Source organism: Ascaphus truei, chromosome 15 (assembly GCF_040206685.1).
Source record: "Ascaphus truei isolate aAscTru1 chromosome 15, aAscTru1.hap1, whole genome shotgun sequence".
Lineage (NCBI taxonomy): Eukaryota > Metazoa > Chordata > Amphibia > Anura > Ascaphidae > Ascaphus > Ascaphus truei.
Genome location: NC_134497.1, coordinates 23,141,480 through 23,157,338, shown reverse-complemented (window position 1 = coordinate 23,157,338; position 15,859 = coordinate 23,141,480). Strand labels below are relative to the sequence as shown.

At 45.9% G+C, this 15,859-nt stretch overlaps 1 protein-coding gene across 1 annotated transcript in view; it reads left to right on the top strand.

Moving 5' to 3' along the window:
• The window catches only part of LOC142466685 (uncharacterized), a 31,773-nt gene extending 17,316 nt beyond the window's left edge, over positions 1-14,457 (top strand). Inside the window, exon 3 of the mRNA XM_075571986.1 lies at positions 12,422-14,457. Coding sequence (XP_075428101.1) covers positions 12,529-14,025 — 1,497 coding nt within the window. The 5' untranslated portion in view covers positions 12,422-12,528 and the 3' untranslated portion in view covers positions 14,026-14,457. The remainder of the gene's footprint in view (positions 1-12,421) is intronic.
• Positions 14,458-15,859: the final 1,402 nt, after the last annotated feature.

The window sequence follows — 15,859 nt, the reverse complement described above, 5'->3', positions numbered from 1 at the left end:
GTTGATCTTGGTTTCATCTGTCCAAAGAATGCTGTTCCGGAACTGGGCTGGCTTTTTTAGATATTGTTTGGCAAAGTCTAATCTGGCCTTTCTATTCTTGAGGCTTATGAATGGTTTGCAGCTTGTGGTGAACCCTCTGTATTTGCTCTCGTGGAGTCTTCTCTTTATGGTTGACTTGGATAATGATATGCCTACCTCCTGGAGAGTGTTCTTCACTTGGCTGGATGTTGTGAAGGGGTTTTTCTTTACCATGGAAAGGATCCTACGATCATCCACCACTGTTGTCTCCCGTGGACGTCCAGGCCTTTTTGTGTTACAGAGCTCACCAGTGCGTTCTTTTTTTCTGAGAATGTACCAAACTGTTGATTTGGCCACTCCTAATGTTCCTGCTATCTCTCTGATGGATTTTCTTTTTTTTTGCAGCCTAAGGATGCCCTGTTTCACTTGCATTGAGAGCTCCTTTGACCGCATGTTGTGGGTTCACAGCAACAGCTTCCAATGTGAATGCCACACCTGGAATCAACTCCAGACCTTTTACCTGCTTAATTGATGATGAAATAACGAAGGAATAGCCCACACCTGTCCATGAAACAGGTTTTGAGTCAATTGTCTAATTACTTTTGGTCCCTTGACTAAGAGGGGGCTACATATTAAAGAGATGTAATTCCTAAACCCTTCCTCCAATTTGGATGTGAATACCCTCAAATTAAAGCTGATAGACTGCACTTTAAGCCCATATTCATTATTTAACAGTAATTGTAAAGAACAGAAGCCTGGGGCGCTCCCTCTAAGTCAAATAATGCTGTAGTAATAGAAAATAACAGTGGACCATACTAACACAAACAAAGCTGTTTTGATTGCTGCTCGACCCCAAACCAAGGATCTTCCCGCGATTGACAATTGACAACACACAGTTTAGGTATTGGTGAAGGGAATATAAATATATAATATATCAAAATGTACTCACACGGCCAAGTGTGGTACTGGACAGAGGTGATAGTATCTTTCATGGTTGTCGTCAAAGACCTTTCCTCTATGGAGCTCAGCAGTCTCATGTCAAACCCATGTTTCTCAACAGATAGTTATTGCAATCCACTTTTTAAAAGAACGTTTTAGTTTTGAGCACCCCCTGCCCCCCCCCTACATATATCGTGAGATCCCAAAAATCTATACTCACTTTAATCCACTCTTGCGTGAATACGAGGTTAACATCGTTGGTATTAATGGAGGCCAAAAATACCTGAAGATCCTCATCTGTTCCTCTCCAAACAAAGAATACATCATCGATGTAACGCCGCCAGAGGACCAGGTCTGCGCCAAATGCGGGGTTACACCAAATGGTTTTACGCTCCAACGCATCCATGAACAGATAAGCATAACTTGGTACAAACCTGGTCCCCATGGCCGGACCACATTGCTGCAAATAGTAGGTGCCATTAAAATTAAAGACATTATGCTCCAATACAAACATAATACTGTCTAATAGAAACTCCCGTTGTTCCTTCAAAATATCTTGATCTCTTTCTAGAGTGCTATTAATAGCTTCACACCCGTCAGTGTGCCCAATGACGGTGTACAGAGAAGTTACATCACATGTAACTAGTGTGTATTCTGGCTTCCAATCTATACTTGCCAGCATTGTCAATACCTCTGTAGTGTCCTTTAAATAGGATCCTGTATTGGAGCATAATGTCTTTAATTTTAATGAAAGATACTTCAGCGCGACGCGGGAGTTTACTGCATGTACCGGAACGGTCTCACATGTGAGTGTACAGTTGCTCACTTTTTATTTCAATAAATTACATCTTTATACAATGATGTGTGGTGTCACCCCTGTATACGTATACACCACTGTGTGAGCTGGGGAAGATTCGTGTTAGGACGCAGACGAGCATTTGACATCAGACTGCTGAGCTCCATAGAGGAAAGGTCTTTGACGACAGCCGGCAGCTATGAAAGATACCATCACCTCTGTCCAGTACCACACTTGGCCGTGTGAGTACATTGTGATATATTATTTATTCCCTTCACCAATACCTAAACTGTGTGTTGTCAATTGTGTGTTAAGGATATCTTCTGATTCCCTGTAAACTGGTATTGCGCCCCCCAAATCTTCTTTCTACAGACTGCACTTTAAGCCCATATTCATTATTTAACTGTAACCTGAATTTATTTTGGTGCACAGCCGAAATAACAACTTGTATCAGTGTCCAATTATTTCCGGACCTAACTGTATGTGTGTTATGTGGTTTTTACACCTCTATTGTCTTATTAATGATGTTAAATTGCAAATCGTGATAGATCTGCATACACCATTACGGGTCATCAAGAACTTAATATCACAAAACTTGACTTGAGTCGAAGGGCCGGATACATCAAGCTGCGGTAACAAAAAATGCCATATTACCGCCCATATAAAAAGTGCCTTATCGTGCAATGAATCAGCGTTGCAGCGCCAAAAATAAAGCACTTTTTATCGGACCCGTTAAAAGCACCAGATCCGATACAAAACAGGCATAATATCACATTTTCAAGTAAAAACTGCCGTACATCAAGTTCCGATATTTATCGGAACGGGATGAACGGCAGAAATACCGCAATTTTTAAAAAAAATGTAATTCAAATTTTTTTGAGATTTTTGACATGTATCAGTACATATTTTCATATCCGTAAACACAGCAGTTGTATAAATGATATACATATAGAAATAATAATCAGATTTGTAAACAAGAAAATTTGAACCTAAATCAGGAGGGGTGGGTGAAAAAGAAGGGGGGGGGGGAGAAATCAGTCCTATATCCAAGTGTCTCCTCCAGACTTCCGTTGTACGCCTCCCGCGTGGCCCGGCTCACTGAACTCTAACCAAAGGACCGTCCTTTTCTTCCTCTGACTATTGTCTGTCTTTCGTAGGTCAGCGGAGAATGCGTTTCCTGTACTATCATAGCACAATTGTAGTACCATCCACCCCGGGGATGTCTGTTTGTGCTTGCCACATTGTCCAGACTCTTAGAAATGTAGCGCCAGTATCATTAATCATACTAGTTAATTTTTCCATCTGGCATACGGTGGCGAAAATGGGGGCAATCAGCGCATTAATAAAGGCAGTGCAACATATATTTTTGATGAAGTGCCTTTCTGTTGCAGTTTTAAAATGTACCTGCAGGATGCTATTTTTTTCTGCCTGCCTTTGTAATACATTAAGGAACAAATGTTATGCATTCATGAGCCCCTTGTTGGGGAGATGCCGATGCGTCTAGGGGATGAAAGACCCCAGAGTCTTACAGTGTCACTTAATTAGGATGTTTCTGAGTAGCAGATCCTGTTACTCATCCTAGATATTTCACACCTTGGGACCAAACTCCAGACATTGCGTCCCCAGCAATGAGTGGCCCCTTTTTACTTAGCAGTGCTACCAAGCTGCTTACTGAGCATGCTCAGATTTACCTGGGCTGGCTGTAGCATTTGCCCATGTGACAGGGCAGGTTCTGGTAGGAGGAAGATAATTCCTTGCCAATGGGATGAGGCTAATGTAAACCCCACAGGCCCTTATCCTTAAAAAGGCCTGTAACCCTCATTCCTGTGTTGTTGTTGCTGTTGTTACCTGATTTCTTCAAGCGGATAAGATCTAAGTACAGCGGCTACGATTCCAGAACGCAAGGGGTTAAAAACATCGCAACAAGGAAACTTGCCCTGCTTCAGGATTTCGTTAGCCCTGGGGATTCCAGAACGAACCCCAAAGAACCAGAAAAGACTTTGCACTTTCACAGAAGGATTGGACTGGCTATTTATTTGGCAATTTGCAAAAGGACTACATTTTAAAAGACAATCTTCTGGTGCTTTGCACCTTTCTGGACATTATCTCCTGTTCCTATACCCGTAAGTGTAATTATTAAGTGTATTCTGCAGTTGTCGTGTGTTTGCCTATCAAGGGAATAAATCTCAGTTTATTTTGCTCAACCTGTTCTGCTCAATCAGGATCCACGAAATATAAATGTGTTATTAAATGCGTCTCCCGTCACAAGCGTTTAAAACTGGTGGCAGCTGGTGAGATACTGATTGAGCCTATATTGCAGTGTCCTGCGGGGCTCTGTAATATAGTGAGGACCTTGTAGAGTGCATGCTCCTCAGACAAGTGGCAACTTACACACTTCCAAAGAGCACAAGATAATTCACTGGTCTCTGGACCCATACCCCAGTGGCGCCATGAGTCCACGCTCAGGAAGGTTTTGTACCTGGAACCGGGCGCAGATAGTGGAGAGATGTGTGGGGTACGGGTTCACGACAGACGGTCGTTCAAAGAGTCAGCTGGAGGAGGATTTAGAATAATATGAGGGCAAGATGGCCCCGCCAGCTGCTTTGGCAGCAGACAGTACTCAGCCCTGAGTGCAGGAGGTCCCTCCAGCTCCGGGGCTGCAAGGACAGCGGGAGGATGTCAGTGACCGCCTGGAAGAGGGTGGCGTGGTGCCAGGGGGTGCAGATGGATCAGTCGCTGCGGTGACCGGTCTTGCTCCCTCTGAGCTCATTGCACTCCTCACCGCCTGTGGAGAAGGGCTTAGCTATGAACACCGACTCCAGCTCCTGTCGACAGCGCTTGGAAGGCCCCCTCACTCCCACCTTGTCAGCGGGGAACAGGACGTTCCAAGAGTAACTGCTGTGGAAGCAGCAGAGCCAGCAAATGAATATGTAACCAGCAGAGCCTTGGTGAGCAACGCAGCAGTCCCCAGAGAGGCAGCCATTCCAGCTAGAGGGGACCAGTCTGCACCTCAGCGGACTCCCAAACATACAGTGGGCAGCAACACGTCCTATACTGGGGAGTTCAAGCTTGAGAGACGGTGCTATCATTGCCACAAGGTGGGCCACATCCGGCCACATTGCCCAGACCGTGAGCGGTCTGGGGGACCCCATCAGGGGCAACGTTCACAAGCTGCAGGGCCAGTAACCCAGATTGGGCTGGCCCACACAGAGGAACAGAGCACAGCCATGGAGCCACAACCAACAGGGATGTCCCAGGCAGATGCTGCTTTTGTCACCTCAGAGCCAGCAGCAGTGAGCAGAGGATGTCCAAGTGCATCAGTCGAGATGCAGCCTGCTGATGTCCTGAGCAGGCACCCACGGATGATTACCTTTGGTGACTGGCAAGCAGGGAGCTTGCCAGATTTGGGTGCGGCTGTTATTCTGGTGCAGCCAGAAGATTTGTTCCAGGGCACCGGGGTGCAAAGAACCATGCCTGATGGAGGGCTGCGGTCATTCCAGGGTGCCCAGATCATTTTGGATGGGGGTGCCAATCATGTCATGAGGGAGGTGGGGTTTTTGTCCAGGGAAACTGCTGAGGTGCGCCTTAGCAATAACCTGGAGCCTGTGATCTGTGTGGTTGCTGCAGAATTGCCTGCTGTTGCGGCAATTCCTAAGAGCCTGTCATCAGGAATCACAGCAGAATCAACCTCTGTCCCCCTGCATTTGGGACCAACGGTTCCAGTGGCCTCTGCGGAGACCAGACAGGTAAGCCAGACTACTGAGTCGCGACCAGTGACTGACTTACTGTTCCCTTTACCTGTTCCTGTTACCCCTGACTTAGAGACTAAGGGTGGGTGGTTAGAATTAGGGACAGCAGATAAGGATGCGGTGAAAGCTAACCCCAGCTTAGAAGGTATGGGACTGCGGGCGTCCGAGTCCTGGGAAAGCAGGGGGTCAGACCACAGGCTGTGGCACCGCGGGCTCTGGGGTAGGGAGCCAGGTTCTACCGGGTTAGCCAGGGGCTGGACAGGTAGAAGACGGTTAGTGGGACCCAGGGAGGGTAGGCAGCAAGTGTTGCAGGTAGCCTTCCCCAGTCCACTAGTGGGGCATCAGGGGGTCACTCACATGAGAACCCAGCTGTTGCAGCCTTACTTCTGGCTGGAGGCAGCAGGGGCAGTGGCAGACTTTGGCCACCCCTGGGACGCCTGCCAGCCAGAGGGTAAAGCGGGTGATTATGTGCAGATGCTCCTGAACCTGTTACCAGGAATGGGGAACATGTTTCAGGAAGTAGCTCAGGCAGTGCCAGGCCTCTTAGGTAGGATAGGGTTTCCTAGGGGGGTCCTAGTTGAGCTAGGGGCCCTGGGAGGTAGGCAGGCAGGGGCAGAAGACGGGGTTAGGGTAGAGCAGGCTAGGGTCCTGTTCTCAGACAAGCTGGGCAGGGCACATAGTACAGATCAGCCTGTGCTCCCAGGTGATCTGCATCCTCTGCATAAGAATACCTATGGAGTATCAGCAGAGGTGGCAAAGGGGGAGTCAGTCTTCAGCCTTCAGAATGGCCTCTGAGTTTTTCAGGGTGCCATTCAGGATGAGGAATGCTCTGGCTACCTCCCACCGCCTGGTCAGGAGGGCACTAGAGAGAGTGCAGAGGTATGTGGGGAGATACAGGGAGAGGATATTTGGCTTCAGGCAGATCTGGGGTTTGTATCCAGGACAGGTAGCAGCAGTGCTAGCCAGGGTTAGGGAGACAGGGAGGACCAAAGGTTATCACATCAATATGCTCAAGGAGTACATAGCACAGAGTGTGGCATCGGTGCTGGCCATTTGCAGCCCACCAATGGGGGATCCGGCGAGCAATGCTCTGCCAGATCTCCTAGGGGAGGCTAGGCAGGGAGGTACCATAGAGCAGGTGGAGATAGGGGCTCAGCTGAGTGTCAGGCAAAGAGCAGATGCCAGGGCTATGCTAGAACAGTATAGGGCTCTGTTCACGGACAAGCCAGAGAGGACACATCACTGAGCACCCAGTGCTTACAGGGGATCTGAGACCTCTGCATAAGCACGCTTATAGAGTGTCAGCAGAGGTGAAGGGCAGTATAGAGAGGGAGGTGGAGGAGATGCTGGCCCTAGGGGTAATTGTACCATCCCAGAGCCCTTGGGCTTGTCCGGTAGTCCTAATGCCTAAGAAGGATGGGACCAGCCAGTTCTACTGCTGCGGCCAAGTTTATTCGAGCATTTGCCCGCTCTTGGCCGCAGCAGTAGCCTGGCGCGCGCCGGAGGGTGACGGGCGCGCGCCGAAGCAGCGGAAGAGCGCCCTCCGATCGGGGCGCTCTCCCTACCGCTGCCGGGTCCGCCGGGTCCCCCGGAACCCCCTGCCGCCGTCCCTCGGGGAGCCCTGGACGCGCGTGCAGGGGGCGCAGGCTCCCGAAGACGCGTGACCGCGCGTCTATGACGCGCGGCACGCCGAGGGGCGGCCACTAGCAAGCCGGGAAATCTTGTGTATGTGGACTACCGGCAGCTCAATGCAGGGACGGTTTCAGATGCCTACCCCATGCCCCGCATGGATGAGTTGCTGGATGAACTCGCGGGGGCAAGGTATCTGACCACCATGGATCTCAGTAAAGGGTACTGGCAGATCCCTTTGACCCAGGAGGCTAGGGAGAAGTCGGCATTCATCACCCCAAGTGGCCTCTATGAGTTCTTAGTGATGCCATTTGGGATGAAGAATGCACCGGCTACCTTCCAACGCCTGGTCAATCGTTTGCTAGAGGGCATGCAAGGGTTTGCAAGGGCTTATCTGGATGATATTGCCGTGTTCAGTAACTCCTGGGAATCACACTTAATTCATGTAGCTGTGGTGCTAGCCAGGATTAGGGAGGCAGGTCTCACCTTAAAACCCACCAAGTGCTTACTAGGGATGGCTGAAGTCTTATACCTAGGGCATAGGGTGGGTGGAGGGCACCTCAAGTCAGAACAAGCTAAGGTAGAGGCAGTAGTGCAGTGGCCCACTCCCAACACCAAGAAGCAGGTCATGGCTTTCCTAGGCACTGCAGGCTACTATAGGAAGTTTGTTCCCCAGTATAGTGCCATTGCTAAACCCCTGACTGACTTGACCCAGAAGCAACTGTCTGTTTTGGTAGTCTGGTCTCCAGCCTGTGAAGCTGCATTTCAGGCTTTGAAGACTGCACTAGCCAGCGCTCCTATGCTGGCCGCTCCAGATTATTCCAAGAAGTTTCTGGTGCAGACTGATGCCTCAGACTTTGGCATTGGTGCTGTGCTCAGCCAGGTGGGGGAGGAGGTCAGGGAACCACCAATGATGTTTCTGTTCCGCAAGCGGCTGCCCAGAGAAGTGGCATATGCCACTATTGGGGAGGAGTGTCTGGCCATAGTATGAGCTCTAAAGAAGCTACAGCCCTCTCTGTATGGCAGAACCTTCACTTTTATCACTGACCATAACCCCCTAAGTTGGTTACAGCAGGTGTCGGGAGAGAATGCCAAGCTATTGCGCGGGAGCCTTGCCTGGCAGGAGTTTGATATCACCATACAGCACCAGAAAGGCAGTGAGCATGGAAACGCTGATGGCCTCTCCCGGCAGGACAATCCCCAAGACCTAATGACTTCAAAAACCCTCCGGTCAGCCCAACCATCAGAGGAGGTGGCCAGGGCAAACCTTGGGCTTTGAGTGGGGGAGATGTGGCGAAAATGGGGGCAATCGGCGCATTAATAAAGGCAGTGTGCTCAGCTGGTTACACCTATTTCGTTTTGGGGATGAAGGGGTTAATTTTATATGCTGTTCCCATGTACCATTCTCCCCTCTATGCATTGTTGTCCCTACCTGCAGTGCTGAATAACAGGGGCCGTTCCATTAAGACTGCTAATTTTGGAACAGAGTGAGCCAGCACCCTGATTTTTGATGTGCAGCCTCAGTGTAACACCCCAAAAACACATATATTAAAAATATAACTTTGTCATAAGGGAAACATATATTTTTGATGAAGTGCCTTTCTGTTGCAGTTTTAAAATGTACCGGCAGTATGCTATTTTTTTCTGCCTGCCTTTGTAATGCATTAAGGAACAAATGTTATGCATACATGAGCCCCCTGTTGGGGAGATGCCGATGCGTCTAGGGGATGAAAGACCCCAGAGTTTTACAATGTCACTTAATCAGGATGTTTCTGAGTAGCAGATCCTGTTACTCATCCCATATGGCCATCCCCTGACCTCACCAGGGAGGCAAGGGGTTAACTGGACTGCGGTCCAGGAATGTGGCTTACACCTTGTCATGTTAGGAAAATGTATGTTCCCATGTTTCATTATAATCCTGTATTTGAAAAATGTTTTAAAGTGCATTTCTGTATCTCCGGTTCTGGAGGTCGCAGAGAGTTGAAATTTGGCCAATATGTAGAGTCACTGTAGGCATTAAAAACAGGCAAATTTAGACCCACTGGGCCCACCAGAACGGAACTTATTAATATGTGAAGATATTAACCTGTGAATAGTATTTTGGATCTGATATGAGGATGCAGACTCCATCTGCTATGCTAATAGGTCAGGAAGGGCAGCCGGATGATTTAGCATAAGCCCTGTGATCAAAAGTTAACTGCCCTGATTGTTTACACTAGGAACCAAGTACTGATCAAAAGACTCTGCCACTCTAATTGTTTACCTGAGGGTGGAGAAGCATCAAACTGGAGTGGTTTGTAAGTGTTATATCTACACCTACAAACAATGAAGATCCTGCCCGATACTTCATCTGGTAGACTGGTCGTCGCCCCTGATTTAATTATGGGGCTACAGAAATAGGACCTTCAGAGTCCCAGTACGCATGGGCTAACTAGCTGGGGGGCATGGGTTAAACTGTGTCTCCACGTTAGGGATTGGATACAGATAATTGTTCACCAATAGTCTGTATTCAATGTTAAGAATAGGGTTACAAAGTATATAAACTGGGTCAACCCTACAGTTTTTGTTGTTCTTCTGATTTCACCTTGAATGTCACCGGATTGCTGGAGAATTGCTAGCTGATACTTCTCCATTCCCCAACCCTAAGTAAGTGTTACCTTCTTGCCTGTTAATTGTACTATATTGCTGTGTTCACCTTTTTAAGGAATAAATATATTTTATTATATCTAAGCCTCGTTCAGTTCAACCCAGATATTTGGTGTTTGTTATATCTTGTCATAAGTTACCGTGACAACGTGGCTTAAATTTCTTGTAAAAATGCTCTGATCTGGAGGAATCTAAAGAATTCCGTCTGTGGCATGTCCTTTTCGGACTTAATTTGTTCGACAGATTTGATGCTGTTTCTACCCTCCAGATCTTTTGAGTCGAAAAAAACCCCTTCTGTTTCCAAATTAGCAAGTCTCTACTAGTTAAACCTGGAGCGAAATCTGGATTCCCATATATAGGGGACATTAATGATTTTTTTGTCGTCAGAAAGCACCTAAATTCAGTCGCGTCCCAGATGGCAATTGAGTTGGTCATTGAGGACAGCGGCTCTTTAATGGATTTATAAATCCTTTTAGAGGTCCAAATCAGGTTGTGCAATTCCAGTGGGGCACATACTTCTGTTTCTAATTCTACCCACCTTTTTAAGACTAGACTCTGTGTGCCATTGTATAATTTGACATACTTGGGCCGCTTTGTAATAGGATAACAAGCAAGGTACCGCTAACCCCCCCTGCCAATGTTGGTCTTCGTAGAATCGCTCCCTTAACTCTTGGTCTCTTGTATCCCCAAATGAATTTAGATATTAACGATTGGAGCGAGGTTATGTCCTTATTCCTTAATGGGATTGGGAGAGTTTGAAATAAATATAAAATACGGAGGAGATTCACTTTAATACATAATACTCTACCCATCCATGAAATTCCGTATGCGGACCATCTTCTGAAGTCCTCCCAGAGTGTTTGTATTAGTTTAGGAAAATGTGCTCGATTTAAAGTTATTTGTGACTTGGACCCCTAAATATTTAATATCTTCAGTCTGTCATTTGAAGTTGAAATTGATGGATATCAATTTCTCTGTTCTTTTTGGCAAGTTTATATTCAGTGCCTGCGACTTTGTTTGATTAATCTTAAAACCCGAAATCCTGTTAAATTTGTCCATGAAGTTAAATAAATTTGGCATTGAGGTGAGTGGCCTTGATACAATGAGGAAGATGTCATCTGCATATAACGCCACGTTATGGGTCTGATTGTTCAGATGGATACCTGTGATATTTGGTTTTGACCGAATCTGTACCGCCAAAGGTTCCATACATAGGGTGAATTACAAAGACAGCAGAGGGCATCTTTGCCTTGTGACACTCTTCATTTTAAAAGATCCCTAGAGGTATCCCTGATGTATCGCTTTTGCTGCTGGGGAGCCATACAGTGCCATAATTGCTTGTAATATTTTACCCCCAAATCCAAATGCTCCAAGCGTGGCCCTTATATATGGCCAGTCTATCCTGTCAAAAACTTTTTCCACATCTAGACTCAATGCCATCACCCGGATCTTTTTGGTGTTTGCTATTTCAATTAAGTCAATTATACGTCTAGTGTTATCGGTCACTTGTCTATCTTGAATAAACCCCACTTGGTCCGGTGAATCGGTCCAGGCAGGATATGACAAATGGCCAACATTTTAGAGAAGATTTTAATGACCGAATTGATTAAAGAAATCGGCCTATAGCTTTTACAGTTTGCTGGGTCTTTCCCCTGTTTATATATTAACGAGATGGACGCCTGGAGCATCAGATCCAGGAATGAATATCCTGCTAACACTGCATTGAACATCCAGAGCATATGGGGGCTAATTGTTTAATAAATTTTTTGTAGTATAAATTTGAATAACCACCCGGTCCTAGTGCTTTGGAGGGTTTCAAGTGTTTAATCACTTTTATCAGTTCTTCCTTTGAGAAGTCCCTCTGAAGCGTTTCCCTCTCCTCTCTACTTAATCTTGGTAAATGTGAGTCTGTATGAAGTGTAGAAAAAAAACCCTGCTCTACACCAGGAGGGAATAAATTATAGCCAAACAGTGTAGGGAGGGCGGTGCTCACAGGGAAGTAGAGACAATTGGTAAACTAGGAAAGAAAGGATCCTTTTGTGTGGCACTAGAGAGACACCCTAAATTAAAATATTACATCTTTATTAGGATCAACTAAAAATATAACTGTTTGGACACCACGAATATTGAACAAAATACAGTTAAAAACAATGAAAAATAAACCGAAGAGGTGTGGGTAAGTGTAGCTAATCTTACTAGTTGTGCAGTGGTTTATAATATAACAGACAACTAGATAATCTGTACACTTAATATCAAGATGGTATTTGACAATGTAACCAAATTTCCTCTTTGACCAACTTAATGACTTTTCAGCCTGGGAGGTAAATAACAGATTTAATTCTATTCTAACATCTTTGAGTTCCTTCAAAATATCTCTACTTCCTGAATTCTTATGCAGTAACCAAAAATGCCATATTACCGCCCATAAAAGAAGTGCCTTATTGCCATGCAAAAATAATGCATTTCCTCACTGAAATTGTGTTTGGATTTTAAATAAAAACATCCCCATCATAAATATTTCTGTAAAAAGGACACAGAAGTTTCACTTAAAAATGTGTGTGCTTGGCACGCGCACACTTTTTAAAATAACTAATACCTAATTTCACCCAATTTTCTAATTATATATATTTTTTGTCTCGTCTAGTACAAAGACAAGCTCCAATAATCCACCCATGCCAACACTGCAAGGTTGCTTTTAGCAGTCAGGATTACCTCCTCAAACATCGGCAGTTCAAACACCCAAATGAGTATATGGAAAAGATGAGGACAGACCAATCTTGCAACATTCCAGAAAATGCATCTTTCAACCAGTCAAGGCAATTAATAAACAATGTAACTGCTTCTCATTACAAAAGGTATATATTAGCAGCTGCCTCAGAAAAAGATCTTGGAGAAAGTGGGAAGAGTCTGACTTGGTTATCAGACCAGAACGCACAGAAGAGAACAGAGACCAGGGAGAGACCGCATGTATGTGGGGAATGTGGGAAGGGATTTAGTGACTTAACCCACCTGAACATACACAAGAGGATACACACAGCGGAGAGACCACATGTATGTGGGGAATGTGGGAAGGGATTTAGTCTGTTATCCACCCTGAGGATACACAAAAGGACACACACAGGGGAGAAACCGCATATATGTGGGGAATGTGGGAAGGAATTTAGTCATTTATCCAGCCTGAACACACACAAGAGGACACACACAGGGGAAAGACCGCATGTATGTGGGGAGTGTGGGAAGGGATTTAGTCATTTATCCGACCTGAACACACACAAGATGACACACACAGGGGAGAGACCGCATGTATGTGGGGAATGTGGGAAGGGATTTAGTCAGTTATCCGCCCTGAACAAACACATGAGGACACACACAGGGGAGAGACCTCATGTATGTGGGGAGTGTAGGAAGGGATTTAGTCAGTTATCCAACCTGAACAAACACAAGAGGACACACACAGGGGAGAGACCTCATGTATGTGGGGAGTGTGGGAAGGGATTTAGTCAGTTATCCAACCTGAATACACACAAGATGACACACACAGGGGAGAAACCGCATATATGTGGGGAATGTGGGAAGGAATTTAGTCATTTATCCAACCTGAGGATACACAAAAGGACACACACAAGGGAGAAACCGCATATATGTGGGGAATGTGGGAAGGAATTTAGTCATTTATCCAGCCTGAACACACACAAGAGGACACACACAGGGGAGAGACCGCATGTATGTGGGGAGTGTGGGAAGGGATTTATTGACTTAACCCACCTGAACATACACAAGAGGATACACACAGGGGAGAGACCACATGTATGTGGGGAATGTGGTAAGGGATTTAGTCAGGTATCCACCCTGAACAAACATAAGAGGACACACACAGGGGAGAGACCGCATGTATGTGGGGAATGTGGGAAGGGATTTAGTGAATTAGCCCACCTGAATATACACAAGAGGACACACACAGGGGAGAGACCGCATGTATGTGGGGAATGTGGGAAGGGATTTAGTCAGTTATCCACCCTGAACACACACAAGAGGACACACACAGGGGAGAGACCGCATGTATGTGGGGAATGTGGGAAGGGATTTAGTGAATTAGCCAACCTGAATATACACAAGAGGACACACACAGGGGAGAGACCGCATGTATGTGGGGAATGTGGGAAGGGATTTAGTGATTTATCTAACCTGAGGAAACACAAGAGGACACACACAGGGGAGAGACCTATCTTCAAAGCCAGGCATGTGTAGGAATAACCAGCGACTAAGACGCTCACATATAAGTGCACACGTGTATCTGTGTTGCGCTAAATCACAATGAAAAGTGACTTTAGTTTATGGTGCATAGAATAAGCATTTTAAAAGGATAAAAAGTTGTAACGTTTTAAATGCAGGTTATTTGTATCATTCTTATTGTAGTTTTATTTAAAGAAAAATGTTCTTAATAATGTTTTATATTTCTATGCTGTTGGTTCTAATAAAATGTGCTTTTTCCCCATTATGCGGAAGCGATATGTAGTCACACTTAACTTTGAATCAGAATAGTTTTGCAGCGACCATTTGGCCGCCGGCGTTAGGCCGCAGATGGACCCTCCGCCACCAGTTGCTTCTAATGTTAATATTATTACTGTTTAGGGGGTTCATTTAAGTGGTTTTGCGGTTATGGTGGGGTCATTTTAGGGTAAGGGGGACTTAGGATATAGGGGTTTTATGGTCGGGGGTTTAGGCACTTAGCGGCGAAGTGGCTGGCAGAGGGGTGAGTCGCGGCGAAACGGCCGCGACCAAATGTCCAAGAATGTCCTTTGAATACTGAGGTGGAGGACAGAGACACAGACTAACGTCCCATGTGAGGGACATTAATGCAGCCGCCTTTATATACTGTATGTCATGTTCCTTTAATATCTCTAAAGAGCAGCGAGGTCTGACCATCTATTTCACAGGTTACACGTAGATATGAAAATGCACCTGAGGGGGTTGAGTGTCCCTTTATTAATGACATGCAGTAAGGATGTTACAAGTGGTGCCACCTCACACAGGGACCTTTCCCACTGATGGTGACACTTGCACACCTTTATGGCAGAGATTCTTGTTACACATGTGGTGGCGTTACCTCCCCACAAGCATATTGCAAGGCTGAGGGAGGTGTTCATATGGGAATCTGAGGTCAAAACCTATGGTCAGAGTCCAGGAGACACAACCCCAACTTTATTTTGTATTTGTAACTCTAACCCAGAATGAAAAGCATTTAGCTGTGTGGGGCACGGGACACTGGAAGCCCCTCGTTCACCTCTGGGTTTTGATTTGGGCGAGTTCTGTTTTGGCTGGAAAGTGAGCCTTGTGTTACCAGGCAGATGTGGGACAGGTGTCAGGTGATTGGCTGAGGAGTAGATGGTGGGCAGAGGGCGGTGATTTGGGCAGGCCAGAGGGAGGGCGTGGCTAGGGAGTTTAGGCGGGAAAATGAAGGTACAGTATATAGAGACAGAGCAGAAGCAGATAGGGAAATTACCGACGTTAAGGGACGTTGGCTGCCCCACTCCCCTCCCTATGTGTTATAATTATAACAGCTATATATATATATATATATATATATATATATATATATATATATATATATATATATATATATATATATATATATATACAGTGTATAGTGTTTTATGCTGTCGCAGCATGGCGACAGTGGGTTAAAAGTGCTAATGCTGTTTAGCATCATTCTGTGGTTATTGATCATTTTATACTGATTGGGGCCAGGGTAGAGTTGGGCAGTGGGTCTGTCCAACCCAGAAACATGAAAAAACCTTTACTTTAAAAAGTTTAGTGTCCCCTCCTCCCAGGGTTTAAGCTCACCCCACGCCACTTTTTAAAGTAGAAGATTTTTTCATGTTTCTGTGTTGGACAGACCCACTGCTGTCATTCTCCCTCCAGCAGAGGTAAATGAGAATTTTGACAGTTTAGCGTTAGAACCTGCTTTACTGGTCATGCTGTGATGTGGCTGCAGGCTTATAATGCTTTGGCCAAAGGGTAAAAGGGGACGATAGACAGCACACTGATAGTGTTACATTTATGCAATTGCAGGGTGCATGGA